The sequence below is a fragment of the Rissa tridactyla genome, chromosome 3, assembly GCF_028500815.1.
Source record: "Rissa tridactyla isolate bRisTri1 chromosome 3, bRisTri1.patW.cur.20221130, whole genome shotgun sequence".
NCBI classification, from domain to species: domain Eukaryota; kingdom Metazoa; phylum Chordata; class Aves; order Charadriiformes; family Laridae; genus Rissa; species Rissa tridactyla.
In genome coordinates, this window is record NC_071468.1 from 7,802,166 (window position 1) to 7,816,226 (window position 14,061).

At 42.3% G+C, this 14,061-nt stretch overlaps 1 protein-coding gene across 6 annotated transcripts in view; it reads left to right on the forward strand.

Annotated features, from left to right (window-relative positions):
• Window positions 1–14,061, forward strand: part of RTN4 (reticulon 4) — a 49,614-nt gene that overhangs the window by 32,747 nt on the left and 2,806 nt on the right. For all 6 annotated transcript variants that reach the window (XM_054194468.1, XM_054194469.1, XM_054194467.1 and 3 more), the window contains 4 exons: window positions 1,573–1,780; window positions 6,356–6,494; window positions 13,229–13,298; window positions 13,937–13,983. In XM_054194468.1, the coding sequence (XP_054050443.1) occupies window positions 1,573–1,780; window positions 6,356–6,494; window positions 13,229–13,298; window positions 13,937–13,983 (464 nt within the window). The remainder of the gene's footprint in view (window positions 1–1,572; window positions 1,781–6,355; window positions 6,495–13,228; window positions 13,299–13,936; window positions 13,984–14,061) is intronic.

Genomic DNA, 14,061 nt, shown 5'->3' on the forward strand with positions numbered 1-14,061 from the left:
TCTGTCTGTGGCCGTGCTGAGGAAAGGAGTGGGGCTGAGTGGTGGTGGAGGGGTGAGGCCATTTCTTTCAACAGCAGTTTTGGTTTATGACAAATTTAAGGTGTTTATGCAACTCTAACCTGGTTCTGTCTGTAGAGCCTCAGGAAACTTCTACTGATATGTGAATTAAATATTTGGATAAAATAGTTTGCATTATGAAAATGATGGCTTTAAATTTCTGACCAGGGTTCTCATATTTCCAGTGCCTGCTGCTCAGTACGGTTTCCCTGTGGAAGTAATTAGAAAGGACTTCAGCTTCTGAAACACTGAAATTGCACCATAGCCCCAGTGGCATTTTCATACCTACAAAGGGTTTTTCCAGACTTTGGCCTATGGGGCTACTAAGTGTTTAATGTTGGTGCATTACCACATCTTCATCCTGTAAGAAATAATAGTCAAATACGATTTTTTAGATTTTCTTTTACAGTCATTCAGTGTAAGAATGTGTTCTGAATTGTGATAGGCTATTTTACAATTAAGTTTGGTCATGTTGAGGATGAGACAGGATTACTAAGCTTGTGGTGTAATAGTAATAATTTTTCTATAACTTATTTTGAGTTCAGTACGTAACAAGCAGTTTTGATGCAGAAGAGGAATTTGTTCTTGTGAAAACCTAATCAGCTGTGGAAGTAGAAATCATGAAGAGTGAGTTTTCTTGTGTCTCACCATGAAGTATAAAACTAGACTAGATGCCCCGGCCCAGTTCTGTACTCTGCAGTGGAGAAAGACATTTGACAGATTTCATGAGTTCAATAAGGTAATCAACTGGATGCAACAGCAGCTCTGCAATGGATGTACTAAGCCATTACTTAGGACTTGTGCAAGGCTGTAGTTTACTCAACAATGATGCTAAAAATGGCATAATATTGTGTTCTCTCACGAGGGTCACTTAAGGAAAAAATAAACTTGGTTTACAAATTAAGTATTTTGCATTGGAGCCCAGCAGATACAGCCTGGATTGAAATTTCAGTGAGATTATTCCCTCTTGATGGCCCAGTCTGTCACCCATAATCAACAGTATAAGCTCCCATGGGAATGTCTTCATTCAAAAGGAAACGAACTGTTAATGAATCTTGAGCAGTGCCTTTGCTCTACCAGACTTGCAAAGATATAATGGTTTAGAGATCTGTTAGTGTCTTGTAATTTGTCCTAACAGGGCATTGGAATCAATCTCTTCAGTGAGTGACAAAAATAAAATGAAATGAAGCACAAACTGCTGTGGTTGTGGTGCAAAACACAGCATAATAGTAGAAGAGATTGATTCTGACATTGCTTAAGGGCAGAATTGTTCTTAAATTTTAGCAATTACGTTTTGAGGTAATCCTAATAACAATAATACAAATAATCTGAAGCCCAATGCAGAATCAGTGCTAAAATAACCTATTTCTAGTTGTAATTTCAGCTCTGGTTTGACAGTGAGATCACAAGTTCCATTCTTGATGACTCCCAGGAGTCAAATGAATCGTGTTTTACTGTTTTCATATGGATGCAAAAGGTATCTTGTTCTAATTTCTTACCTTTTTTAAATTTTAGTTGTTGACCTCCTTTACTGGCGAGACATTAAGAAGACAGGAGTGGTGTTTGGTGCCAGCTTGTTCCTGCTGCTTTCATTAACAGTGTTCAGCATCGTGAGCGTGACAGCTTACATTGCCTTGGCCCTGCTTTCTGTGACGATCAGCTTTAGGATATACAAGGGAGTTATCCAGGCAATCCAAAAGTCCGATGAAGGCCACCCATTTAGGTGAGATTTTTCTTCTAATTAAGAAAAAGTGTGTTGTTTTGGGGAACAGCAATATCGGTGCTGTTAGAACCAGTAAATTACTTATGCCGTAATATGTTGCATAATAATGTAAATAGTCTCTGTACTGAAAAACCTGTTGCCCAGTCTATATCTTCTCTTCTTCCAGTTTTTCTCAGTAGGCATACACAGCGGTAGAGAAAATGAACCGAGCGTTTGGTACAGGGTATTTGCATGGGAATGCTAGAGTATCCTAAGTTACATTAAAAAAAATTAAACACTTCAATCTAGTGGAGTAATATGTACACTTTAAATGTTATAGTCTTCAGAATGTGAACCCGTGGCAGATGATGCACAAAATTTAAAGAATACCCAGGAGATGCAGCACTTTCAATTGAATATATTTAGAAAAGATCAGAATAAATGTAGCAGAGGATATTTTTATCTTTTTGGAACTTTTTTTTAAGAATACTCTTAAAATTTGTGTTTTGGTGTATAGCCGTGTTCTCCACACACAAGGCTGCCTTGTCTTCAGCAGAATCCAGGTTCATTGCAGCCTGCCCAGATCAGAAATCCAGAAACTTGGACTCTGAATTCTAAGGCTTGAGGAGTTGAATCACGCGATTAATTTAAGCCCTCAAAGTGAACCTCCAAGCTCTTTGCTTTAAGTGATGAGCTAAGTCCTTGGGGCATACCATGTGTGCACTTCCCTGCAATGTGGCAATACGGTATCCATGGTATGCATCCTTTCCTGTGTGGAGTACAGTGGTGCCCATTATTGCAGAGCTGCATCTTAAGAGAAATAAAATCTTACTAATGTGTTAGAGTAATTACTAAGAGTGCATGTTTCCTGTTTCCATACCAGCCCCATCCCACACTGCTCAGACTTGCTTCTCTCCTTTTTTTAATCAATGGAGTGGTTCGATCTCAATTTCCCTTGCACCTTTCAGAAACTCCTGTTTGTCCTCCTATTTACAGCTCTCTTACTAATTTTGTGATGTTTCCAATTATTCTTGTTTTCTTCCTCCCATCTTCAGTATGACAAACTAAAATGTTTTCTTGGGTTTTTACCTCCATTCCTCCCTGACTATGTGTAGTGGCTCATTTACCCACTTAAAGCCAGTCCGTGGCTAAAACAGCTGTGGGACAAAACTGGAAAAAAAGGGGTATTTGCTTTCAAGTTTAGATCTGATATAAAAAAATAGATCTGAACAATTGGCACCAACATTCATTATAGAATCATAGGATAGTTTGGCTGAGAAGGGACAGAATCGCAGAATGGTAGGGTTGGAAGGGACCTCTGGAGATCATCTAGTCCAACCCTCCTGCCAGAGCAGGGTCACCCAGAGCAGGTTGCACAGGAACGCGTCCAGGCGGGTTTTGAATGTCTCCAGAGAAGGAGACTCCACCACCTCTCCGGGCAGGCTGTTCCAGTGCTCTGCCACCCTCAGGGTAAAGAAGTTCCTCCTCATGTTTAGGTGGAACTTCCTATGTTCAAGTTTGTGCCCATTACCTCTTGTCCTGTCCCTGGACCCCACTGAAAAGAGCCTGGCCCCATCCTCCTGACACCCACCCTTTAAGTATTTGTAAGCGTTGATAAGATCCCCCCTCAGCCGTCTTTTTTCCAGACTGAAGAGACCCAAATCCTTCAGCCTTTCTTCATAAGAGAGGTGTTCCAATCCCCTAATCATCTTCGTAGCCCTTTGCTGTACGCTCTCCAGCAGTTCCCTGACCTTAAAGATCACCTAGTTTCAACTCCCCTGCCGTGGGCAGGGACACCTCCCAGTAGACCAGGCTGCTCAAAGCCCCATCCAGCCTGGTCTTAAACACTTCCAGGGATGGGGCATCCACAACTTCCCTGGGCAACCTGTTCCAGTGCCTCACCACCCTCACAGTAAAGAATTTCTTCCTAATATCTAATCTAAATCTCCCCTCTTTCAGTTTAAAACCATTACCCCTCATCCTATTGCTCCACTCCCTGATAAAGAGTCCCTCCCCATCTCTCCTGTAGGCCCCCTTTAGCTATTGGAAAGGTGCTGTAAGGTCTCCCTGGAGCCTTCTCTTCTCCAGGCTGAACAACCCCAACTCTCTCAGCCTGTCCTCATAGCAGAGGTGCTCCATCCCTCTGATCATCTTCGTGATCCTCCTCTGGACCCATTCCATCAGGTCCATGTCCTTCTTCAGCTGAGGACTCCAGAGCTGCATGCAGTACTCCAGGTGGGGTCTCACCAGAGCACAGTAGAGGGGCAGAATCACCTCCCTGGACCTGCTGGCCAGGCCATACTTCTTTTGATGCAGCCCAGGATGTGATTGGCTTTCTGGGCTGCAAGCTCACCCGCTCATGTGGAGCTTCTCGTCCACCAGCACCCCCAAGCCCTTCTCCTCAGGGCTGCTCTCAAGCTGTTCTCTGCCCAACCTGTATTTGTGCCTGGGATTGCCATGACCCAGGTGCAGGACCTTGCACTTGGCCTGGTTGAACTTCATGAGGTTCACACAGGCCCACCTCTCAAGCCTGTCCAGGTCCCTCTGGATGGCATCCTTTCCCTCCAGCATGTCGACCGCACCACACAGCTCAGTGTCATCGGCAAACTTGCTGAGGGTGTGCTCAATCCCACTGTCCATGTCTCTGACAAAGATGTTAAACAGCACTGTCCCAGTACTGACCCCTGAGGAATGCCACTCGTCACTGGTCTCCACTTGGACATTGAGCCATTGAGCCCTTTGAGTGCGACTGTCTAGCCAGTTCCTTATCCACCAAGTGGTCCATCCATCAAATCCATGCCTTTCCAATTTAGAGACCAGGATGTTATGCAGGACAGTGTCAAATGTTTTGCTTAAGTCCAGGTAGATGATGTTGGTTGCTCTCCCCTTATCTGCCAATGCTGTAGATAGCTGTAGACTGCTGTATAGCAGTATGAAGTCTATATTTTGTAAACTTAAATGTTTGGGGGGGGAGCTTTTTTTTTTTTTTTTAAACCATCAAGGCCTTGTATGGCCCTCCTTACTAGGGTGAATAGTTCCCAGCTGAAATCCTGTTTGCCTTGTCTGCCCAGTAGTGCTCTTCAGTATCCAAACAGCACTTCCACGTTCACCAGTTAATTCTTAGCAAGAACAAGCAAAACTTCTCCTACCTGTGCTCTTTCTGCAGTTTATTTCTAAAAATACTGATATTCATAAGAAGCTTCCAAACACTCTCGTCCACCATACTAGGTTGCATACTTTTTATCTGTATAGCTTCAACTACAAGAAGGATATTTTTAATTGAATTTAGTTTGACAGTGAAGAGCACATCCATGAGCTCAATTTAATTTTTGATTCAGGTATTTTGAATATCTTGCTGATGAGTCGTGAATGGCGTGCAGACTCAGGCCAAGTGTGGATAGCAGAATGAAGCCTTGAAATGGCCGCCCACTGTAGTTACCGTTTAAAGTATTTGAATTTGTTTTGAACGTGCCACAAGGCCATGTTTAGCTTTACCTTAAATGACATACGTAGGAGCCTCCACTGTGCATTTATTTTATTTTTTTTTAAATCAAACAAAACAACCCCAAAGCAGAATCCCCTCTTAAGTGAAAGTAAAAGTTTAACAACTGTAGTAAACGCAAAATGAGTGCTCTGTTACAGATATGCTGCATTGCTCCTTCTCCCTTCAACATGCAAATTAGATAAATTAGTCTCTATTTAAAGAGTCTAAATTGCCATAGCCACTGCAACTACAGATAAAAGTTGCAGTGTGGTGGAAAGAACACTTAACCAGATAGGAGCTTATATCTTTCTGTTAAAAGAACTGTTGTCACTAACTGAAAGAAGTTTTTTTTAGCAAGTGATGAAAAACTTGCTCATTTTGCTGTGCCTCAGTGTGTTTGTTACAGCTTAACGGTATGTGCCTTCAGCGGTATGAATGGATTTTGCAGGATTTTTTTCTGTTTGAGAAATGAAGGAATCTCAAGTCTCGTAGAAAATTAGGCTGTCTAATAGTACAACAGGAAAAACAAGCAACGATGCACACCCCACAGCCCCCCAGGCTGTCAGTGTCTCACTTTTTTAAATACACGTTGGCCTTATTGGTGTACCAGATTGCAGCATAAGCTGGGGAGTAGGAAGAGACTTCATAGATCAGGTCGCGTATGTGTCAGTGGTGCTGGACACGGTTTTGGCCGCTCAGTAGCCTTGTCTGTTCACACACACGTTAGCCAGCGCACCTTTTCTGCCTAGTCCAGGTGAGACTGTGTGTGGGTTAGTAAATGCCGTAGCACAGTAAGAAAGAAACAGTTTTTTCTTCTAAGGCGTTGTGGAGTTTTTTTTAAGGTTCACCTTTACCTTCTAAGAATAATTTATATTAGTTCTGTTCTGTCATTTTAGGATTCCTCATTTGGTGAGGGTTTTCTCTTTTTGTTGTCCCTGCCCAGGGCAGGGGGGTTGGAACTAGGTGATCTTTAAGGTCCCTTCCAACCCAAACCATTCTATGATAACGTAAGAAGGATGTATGTTGATATTGTATATGTAACATATAACGTGTGTTGATACTGTTGGGCAGCACTGTTGAAGTAAAGTTTCATAAGCTCTCCTTTCTTGCAGGGCTTACTTGGAGTCTGATGTAGCTGTGTCTGAAGAGCTTATTCAGAAATACAGTAATGTTGTGCTTGGTCACATTAATGGCACAGTTAAAGAGCTGAGACGTCTCTTCCTAGTCGACGACTTAGTTGATTCTCTGAAGGTAAGTCTGCTTCACCTGTAGATACAGCAGCTTTGGGTAAATGGATTCTTTGTTGACCTAGGTTAGCAAAGCCCACCAGTCCTTATAAAGATGAATGAACAATGGCATCTTTGGCTCTGTATAAGTAAATAATGAGTTTTAGTTTGCTTGTTAGAAGTCCTAAGCCTTTTTGGTTTTTTAAGAAGTACAGCTTTCTGATAGCCACACTGAATTGAACATAAAGTGCTGCATGCAGTAATAGAGTGGATAACTTTATCTGTATTTTGACAGTATAATAAAAAATAATGAAAAACTGAAATAAGCTCAGGCTGGGCTGTGTGCAGTTCAGCTGTTACACTTCCTTGCTGGTGCTTAACAGCAGAAATCTTTTAAGAAAACAATACATTGGGCGTTCAAAATTTGTCGCTAACATGTATCTCTCCCTCTTGAAAAATCTGTGTTTTGGGCACAGTCTGGTTTTGGTTTGTTTTTCTGTTTGTTTCTGTACTGAGACTACCAAGCGGTTAGTTACTTGCCTTAAACAGTAGGAGTTCTTGCGTACGCATTTTTGCTGGGAGAGCGAGGACTGGCTGCTGCCCTTGTTTTACTAGGAAAGTGGGAAGGTGGACACCTGTTCCAGTCCCTGGATTTGGCTGGGAATAGCTGTTTCTCATAGTGATGCAAATTACTGAAATGGGTTTTGCAAGTTACTCTACCTCAAGCATGCAATACTGTCTTAACAGATACATTGAATATGTCTAAGTAGTATTTAGTGGGGTCTATTGAAGGTGACAGAGCAAAACTGACAAAAAAGAATAATAATTTAAAAAAAAAAAACAATTGGCTGAAAATCTTTCAGTTTTGTTCTGTAAGAATTATATTCTCTTCTTTCAAGCTAATCGTCTTTCTTAATTTTTCAAACAATTGTTTCTTTTACTGAGTACAATGTGTTGTCCATTTCTTTTTCAGTTTGCTTAATCTTCTTGAACTAAAGTTGCATTTGTCCTCCAGTAAATCCCTTACTTAGTTCTTTGTAAAGTCCTTTGAGTTGTTGTGGCGTTGGGGAAAGGGGTTTCTAGTGAAACTTGGAGAAATACAGGAAGGCTGTAAAAGTCGTCGTTATATTTGTGGAACAGAAATCAGAGGCAGATCTCCGGATCTTACCCAGAGTTTCTAGATCCAGTTTCTCATTATGCTCCCACTTAAACACAGTGAAGAGTGTGTGCTGGAAATATTGCAGCTGATGTTGTGCAAGTCTCCTGCAGTAAGAGTCCTTTCCCTCTGGAGAAGGGAAAGATCATAACGCTGTCGGGTTGGTACCTGGGGTCTGCTGCTCATGGTAAAGATTCATTTTCTCAGAAGGGAAAGAGGAGATGGGATATTAGCCCAGGGATTTGTGTAATAATCTTCCTGCTCCTAAAAGGTTGTGCAATAAAAGTGGTTTTATGAGGTGGCTGTGCATTCTTATTTTCTGGTTGTTTTTTGAGGACATGATTGATACTACTGCCATGGGTTTACGGCAGAATAGCTTAAATAAGGCTGCTATCGTCTGTGCCTTGCAAGCGTTTCCACACAGGGACTGCATTTTGATGGCAAGATCCTCTCACCGCTGCCCATCGTTTGGCTGTAGGAAGCTGTGTCTCGCCTTTGTGCTTAAGTGACCAAGTACTTAGGGTTCATCTCTGCAGCATCTCAAGGCCACAGCCTTGACCAAAAGAATGACTGTCTAGTCATTCTAGGCTAGAAATGCATTTTGATAACTTAAACTTGGTGTGCAAGGAAGGGAGCGTATTCTTTGTTTGTTGTGTTTTTTAAGGGCATTGAGTTTCAGTGTTCAAAGAAAAGTTATTAAGTTGTGTTTGGATCTGATTAAACAACATCACAGAAAAACTTGTAGTCACAAGGCCACTTTATTTCTTTTAATAATTAAGCCCTTTGTGATATGTTCCTTCATATGAGTTATAAGAATTTCTACACCATTTGTTTAGAGATCACAATCCCTTGCAGTAAAGGAAAAGGAAGCAGTGAACAGCCAACTGCTGTTTCAGTTAACACTGTTTTAAAATTAGGCCTTTCAGAGGAATTATGTTAGAAATAGAATTAATTCCATTCAGAATGTCTTCGAGGCACTTTAATAACTTTTAAATTACTATGGTATATAGGAAAGACATGTTTATTCAGCTGAACTAATTCATTTCCCCTCTCTTCTTTTGACATTTAAAAGGTTTTATGTAGGTTAATTAGTCTTAATTTATGGTAGTTGGGAGCAACCCTTATATGTAACCAGTGAACGTCAGGACAGTTCACAAGCACAAGTAACTCATTTTGAAGTGCTTGAGGAGAACATTAAGATGCTGGGGTCTTATGTAATACAAGGGCCCTGGTTTTAAAAAAAATAAAAATATCTTGGCTTATGTACTTTAAACATCTTCACTGTAGGAAACAGCATGTTTGTGTATAATTAAAGTTACAGAGCTTTAATGTAGAAAATGTCTGCAGGTCAGTTTATTTTGTGTAGTAGTTCTGGCTGTAAAATCCGTCTTGTTAAAATTCTTTTCTTTCCTATTAAACAATGCTTCAGTCATGGAAGTCTTACAGTGGACTCTAAATGTTTATGCAGCACAAGAAGTTCCTCACAGCTCTTGAGGAGCAATTCCAGAGGAGTCCTTGCCAGAGAGTCCCAGGATAAACTGCACTTTGTCCTGATAACCAGCAATCTAGTGCTTCACCCTCAGCTGCGCAATGGCAGCTGCTCTGTTCTGACACTGGGGTACAGTTGCTTTCAATTTGTCATTGTTCAACTGATGTTTCGAGAAACAGAGCTCTCTGCTGCATTTGAACTATTTTATAGTAAAGAAACTGATATATGGACACTTCTGGATTTGCCATTAAATGTCTGCATGCTTTGGGTACTGGGGAGCCATTAAGCATCGGAATGAGGTAGGCAAAAACTCAACTTGGTCGGTCAGATATACTGGGGTTTTTACTGGTTGTCATTGTAACATTCAGGCTGAGCTTGGGCCCCGCGCTTTCCTTCTGTCCTGAGTGTGTGGAAAGAGCAATGTTATCTGTGTAGGTCAATCCTGGGTCGCCTTCTGCTTTTTTTATGTCTTAGAGCTTTAAATGTTTGGACGTATTTCATGTAAGCCTTTTTGCATTTTTAAGTTTCTCTGAGTTTGTCTCATTTCTAATGAAAAAGAAACCCCAGAGACCAATACATAAACGTGGGATTGAGATCAGCTCCACTTGTTCCTGGGCGTGTTGTTTTAACTGTCAGAAGAAGTGTGTGAAGAGAGAAGGTGTTGTGGGAGGGGGGCTCTGAGGTTTTTGCTGAACTTCATTTGCTTTAGTAGCCCCAGCTTTCAAAACAGCTGTCCCTTCCTGATGGGGCAGAGCGAGCGGGTGCTTTCACTGGGGTCAGTGGTTCCCTCTCCCTCACAGTATGTAGATTATAAACTGCACGCACAACGCAGTTCATTGTTGGACCCTGATGCTGCTCTGGACAGACTTTCAGAGAAGCAAAACCTGTGTCAGTCAAATGTTAACTCCTGGATTTTGACCTTTCTTGGGCTATAAATTCAGTGCTCACTAAGTAAGATGGGATAGTGGCAATAACTGTTGGACTCTGTGATTGATTCATATTGCTACCCCTCTGCTTACATAAACTCATGTTTTCTGACTTGGTCATAGTCTTCAGCAGTATTACTGAATGTTCACCTGACCAGGGCGGTGCTTAGTTAGCTTCAGTAATGGTGTTCACGCAGAGGAGATCTTGGAGACCTGTCAAGATGCTTTGCTGCGTGTGCTTGAAGCTAGCATGTGTAGTTTACCAAATGCACAGCCTGCGAGAGAATCATTCTGAATTATCACAAACGTGGGGGCTTTTTGCTATAGTGAAAGTTGTTGACTTCCTCTCTTCGCTGGGGAGGGGAATGTGCTGCGGCTACAGACTTGCTCTGACAAGAAAGTATTTGCTCTGTTAAAATGTCCTGTGCAGAGGCAGGCAGCCAGCGCTCACCCGGGCATTGCGGAGAGCAGAAGGTTTGAATGAATCATGAGGGAGTTTAGAGAAATCTGCTTTATTTTTCTTGATAAACCTGCCAAAATCCTTCAGTGGGAACGCTGTTGATGGTAACATTGCAGCCTTGTCTGAGGATTAACTTTCTGCCTCTAGTGCTGCTTGCATCACATCTACAAAGAAATGACAGATAAAGAACTGCATCGTTTGCAACTAATCCTACCGCATTTTGAATGGGATCGGCTGTGAACGAAGCTCTTGAAGTAAACTTTATTTTGTTACAGGGGTCATGCGATTAAACCTGTATTGATTGTCATGCCCTTACCTTATTGTTGCCTGTTGATTTTTTTTTGGTTTGTATATTTTGCCTCTTAACGATAAGCTAAAAATGGATGTTTGGGTACATAACTTCTGAGTAACTTGGCTGCAGGCTAGATCCTTGCCCACACCCACAGTCCTTTGACATGCTTTTTTTTTCTTTCCAGTGCTTTGTACCCATCTTTTCCGTGTGTGTATCTCCTGCTCATTGGAGTGCTTCACTTTCAGTTGTTAACTGTGCCCAGATCTTCCCTCTCCGATGGCAACAGCAGCCTCCACACCGTGTCTTTCCAGCTCTTCAGTGCTTTGCAGTGTCTTGCACAGAAGATAACCAGATGTGCTTAGTTGATTAAAGGGCTGGGGGTCTCATCTGTGTGCACTGCACAATGCAAAACATAATGCAGTGCTTAGCAAGAAAGAAGCACTGGTAAATCCGTATATCTGAATATCTGACATCCAGATCCTGGCTTTTGCTCAGTTCCTTATGGGCTGTGCAACACTAGAAGAAACTGGCTGATTTTCCTCGGGGAGGAATCCTACACAGAAATAGAGCTGGCAGCCTTCAACCCCGTCCCACCCCACTATAGGTCAGAGGTGTGCTTGGGACACTCTCCACCTGGCAGAAAGCTGAGGGGCTTGAACTTCTGCAGATCTTTGTGTAAAGCTAGTGAAGTGGAGCAGAGCCTCTACAGGACAGGGGAGCTGTACGTGTGCAGTTACCAGGGCAGTGGTGGAGGAGGAACAGCGTCTGGGTGCAAGCTGGGGGCCGATATACGAAGACAGACGTTATGGCAGATTAGGTGTTTGAAAACAGAAGGACGTCTTCGCTTCTGAATTTGTCTCTGACTTAGAGCCAGCTTCTTAGTATCCAAAGCTCCTTTTTTTTTTTTTTAAATGAAAAAAATTAGTCAAGCCAACCTTGCCATGTTACTTTCCAGTTAGTTTTTTTTCCCCTGATGTGACAGCAACCGTTGCCTAGTCTAGTGTCACGTCCCGCTCTGAGTAAAGAGGCGGGGTAAGTGACTTCAGATTCATAAAGTCTCAACGGCGCAGACTAAGGTGAGATAAATCTCAAGGTCCATATACAAACATTTATTAGCTTCCCCAAATGGTTAGTATAGGTCTTAACAAGTCCATGATAACTGGTGAGGTATATAACAAATTATGGCAAATGGTGAGGTATGCATTGTGTTACTTAACAATTCTAAAAGAAAAGAGAAACTGAGGGATAGAGAAAGGAAAAGACAGAGAAAAAGACAGAGAGAGATCATTGGTCCTGGTTCCAGCATCTTTCTCAGGGAACCTTCCCAGGCATAATCTTCTTCTTTCTTGGAAAAATCTTCCCAGGTACGGTCTTCTTTCTTGGGAAGAATCTTCCCAGGCACAATCTTCTTCTATTGTTTCTTCTTTTTCCCCCCTCCTAGGGGCACTTATTTTCCCCTTTTATGTTTGCTGAATTAGCATGGTCCACCCCCCTTGCCAAGGACAGCCTCGTCTCAGGTTTCTCCCTTCTCCCAGGTGATGTGTAGCATGATTCGGGTGGAGAGACGAGTGACATAGTCATACGTGTTTAGCATGATCTTCATTAGCATAGGCAGGGGTGTGTGCTTTCGTGTGCATTTCGTGGATAATGAAGCAACGGTCACGTCTCGGACACAATGGCCTCGAGAACTGAGAACTAGCAAGCTCATCGCACGAGTGGCAGAACTATCCTGTCTTCACAAGACAGTTCTCCCACACTTTCAGGTGCCAGAAGTGTTAGCCTTATCAGTTCTTTGAAGGCCAGGCCTGCATTATTTATTTCCTTGCAAGTGTTTGAGGCATTCCATTGAAGGCTTGGAGGGTCTTCTGCCCCTCGTCAGGGCGTTTAGTCTGTCCCTTACATCTAGCCGAGGGTTCATTGAGACCTTTGCGGAGCTGAAGTGTGGTTTTGATAGCTTGGTGCTGCCGATTGCGCTGCAGGCCTGGACTGGGTGCCCTCGTATGTTGCCTGCTGGGCTGCCACACAAAAAAATGACCTGCTTTCTTTCTGGCTGTGTCACCGAGTGCTGTGTCGTGTGCCAGCCCTTTAAGCTCTCACTTGCCTGTCTTGTTCCATCTGTTTGCAGGGTGGGAGGTAGGAGCTGTGTTTGCCCATTGGTATTAGATGTTGAGCAGCCACCGAGTACTAACAGCTTTTGGTTGCTGCTGACTTGGGATGAATTCAGCCTGATGACCTGGACACAGGAGGCCACGTATCCTATTACTGAACCCTTCAGCCATCTTGTCACTTACCTATAAATACATGAGATGTACAAGGATGGAGTTTGGGGCATTTTAGTTCCGTATGTGTGGTTAGAGAAATTCTTCCACTGCTCTAACTAGTATATTCTGGTAAGATAGACTGTGGGCTGACATGCTATTTTTTTTTCCTTTTTAGTTTGCAGTGTTGATGTGGGTATTCACTTATGTTGGTGCCTTGTTTAATGGTCTGACATTACTGATTCTGGGTAAGTGTTTTAAATTGTGTTAAATACCTGGCATATAAAATAACCTTTGAAAAGCACTGAAGTCTGTTTGGTACTGTGAGGCTATTCCTGTGTTCTTGGGAGTGTTTCAAGATGTTATAGTTGTGTGTCCTTCTCTAGGACGCTGATAACGCTGCAGAATGGATCATTTTGAATTGCAGTGTTGAATTCCTTGAGGTTGCTGTTTCCCCAGACATTGTACCATTTAAAAGCATGTTCTGTTGTGCTTGTCCCTTTCAGGGTTAGCCTCTCTTGAATATTATCATTGTATTGTGGCTTTGGAGGAGGTACAAAATTGACTCTGGCCATGTCCCACTGCAGATAGTTTGTTTCACTGGCAGAAGCCTAAGCATCCTTTTTGAAGAATTTGCATAACCCACAGTGAAAAAAATGAATTGTGACCAAACTTACTGCCCTGCTAATGAGACCTGGAGAACAGCCCAGCTTCTCCTTAAAAGGGATTGTTTAAATTACCAGCCATCAATTTTTGTATGTGGCTTAGCTATTGCCTTTTCTTGTACCGTTTTGAAAGAAATGTCAAGGTGTGAAAACCAGTCATTGTTTTACCTCAACACCATCCGTTTTGTCAATATTTATACCTTTGATGTGCTCTTTTCCAGCTTTGATTTCGCTCTTCAGTGTTCCTGTTATTTATGAGAGACATCAGGTGAGTGTTTAATACAATTCATTAAATGCTTCATAAAACTAGCTCCGTTGAAGCAAAACTACAAGCGAATACCACCAA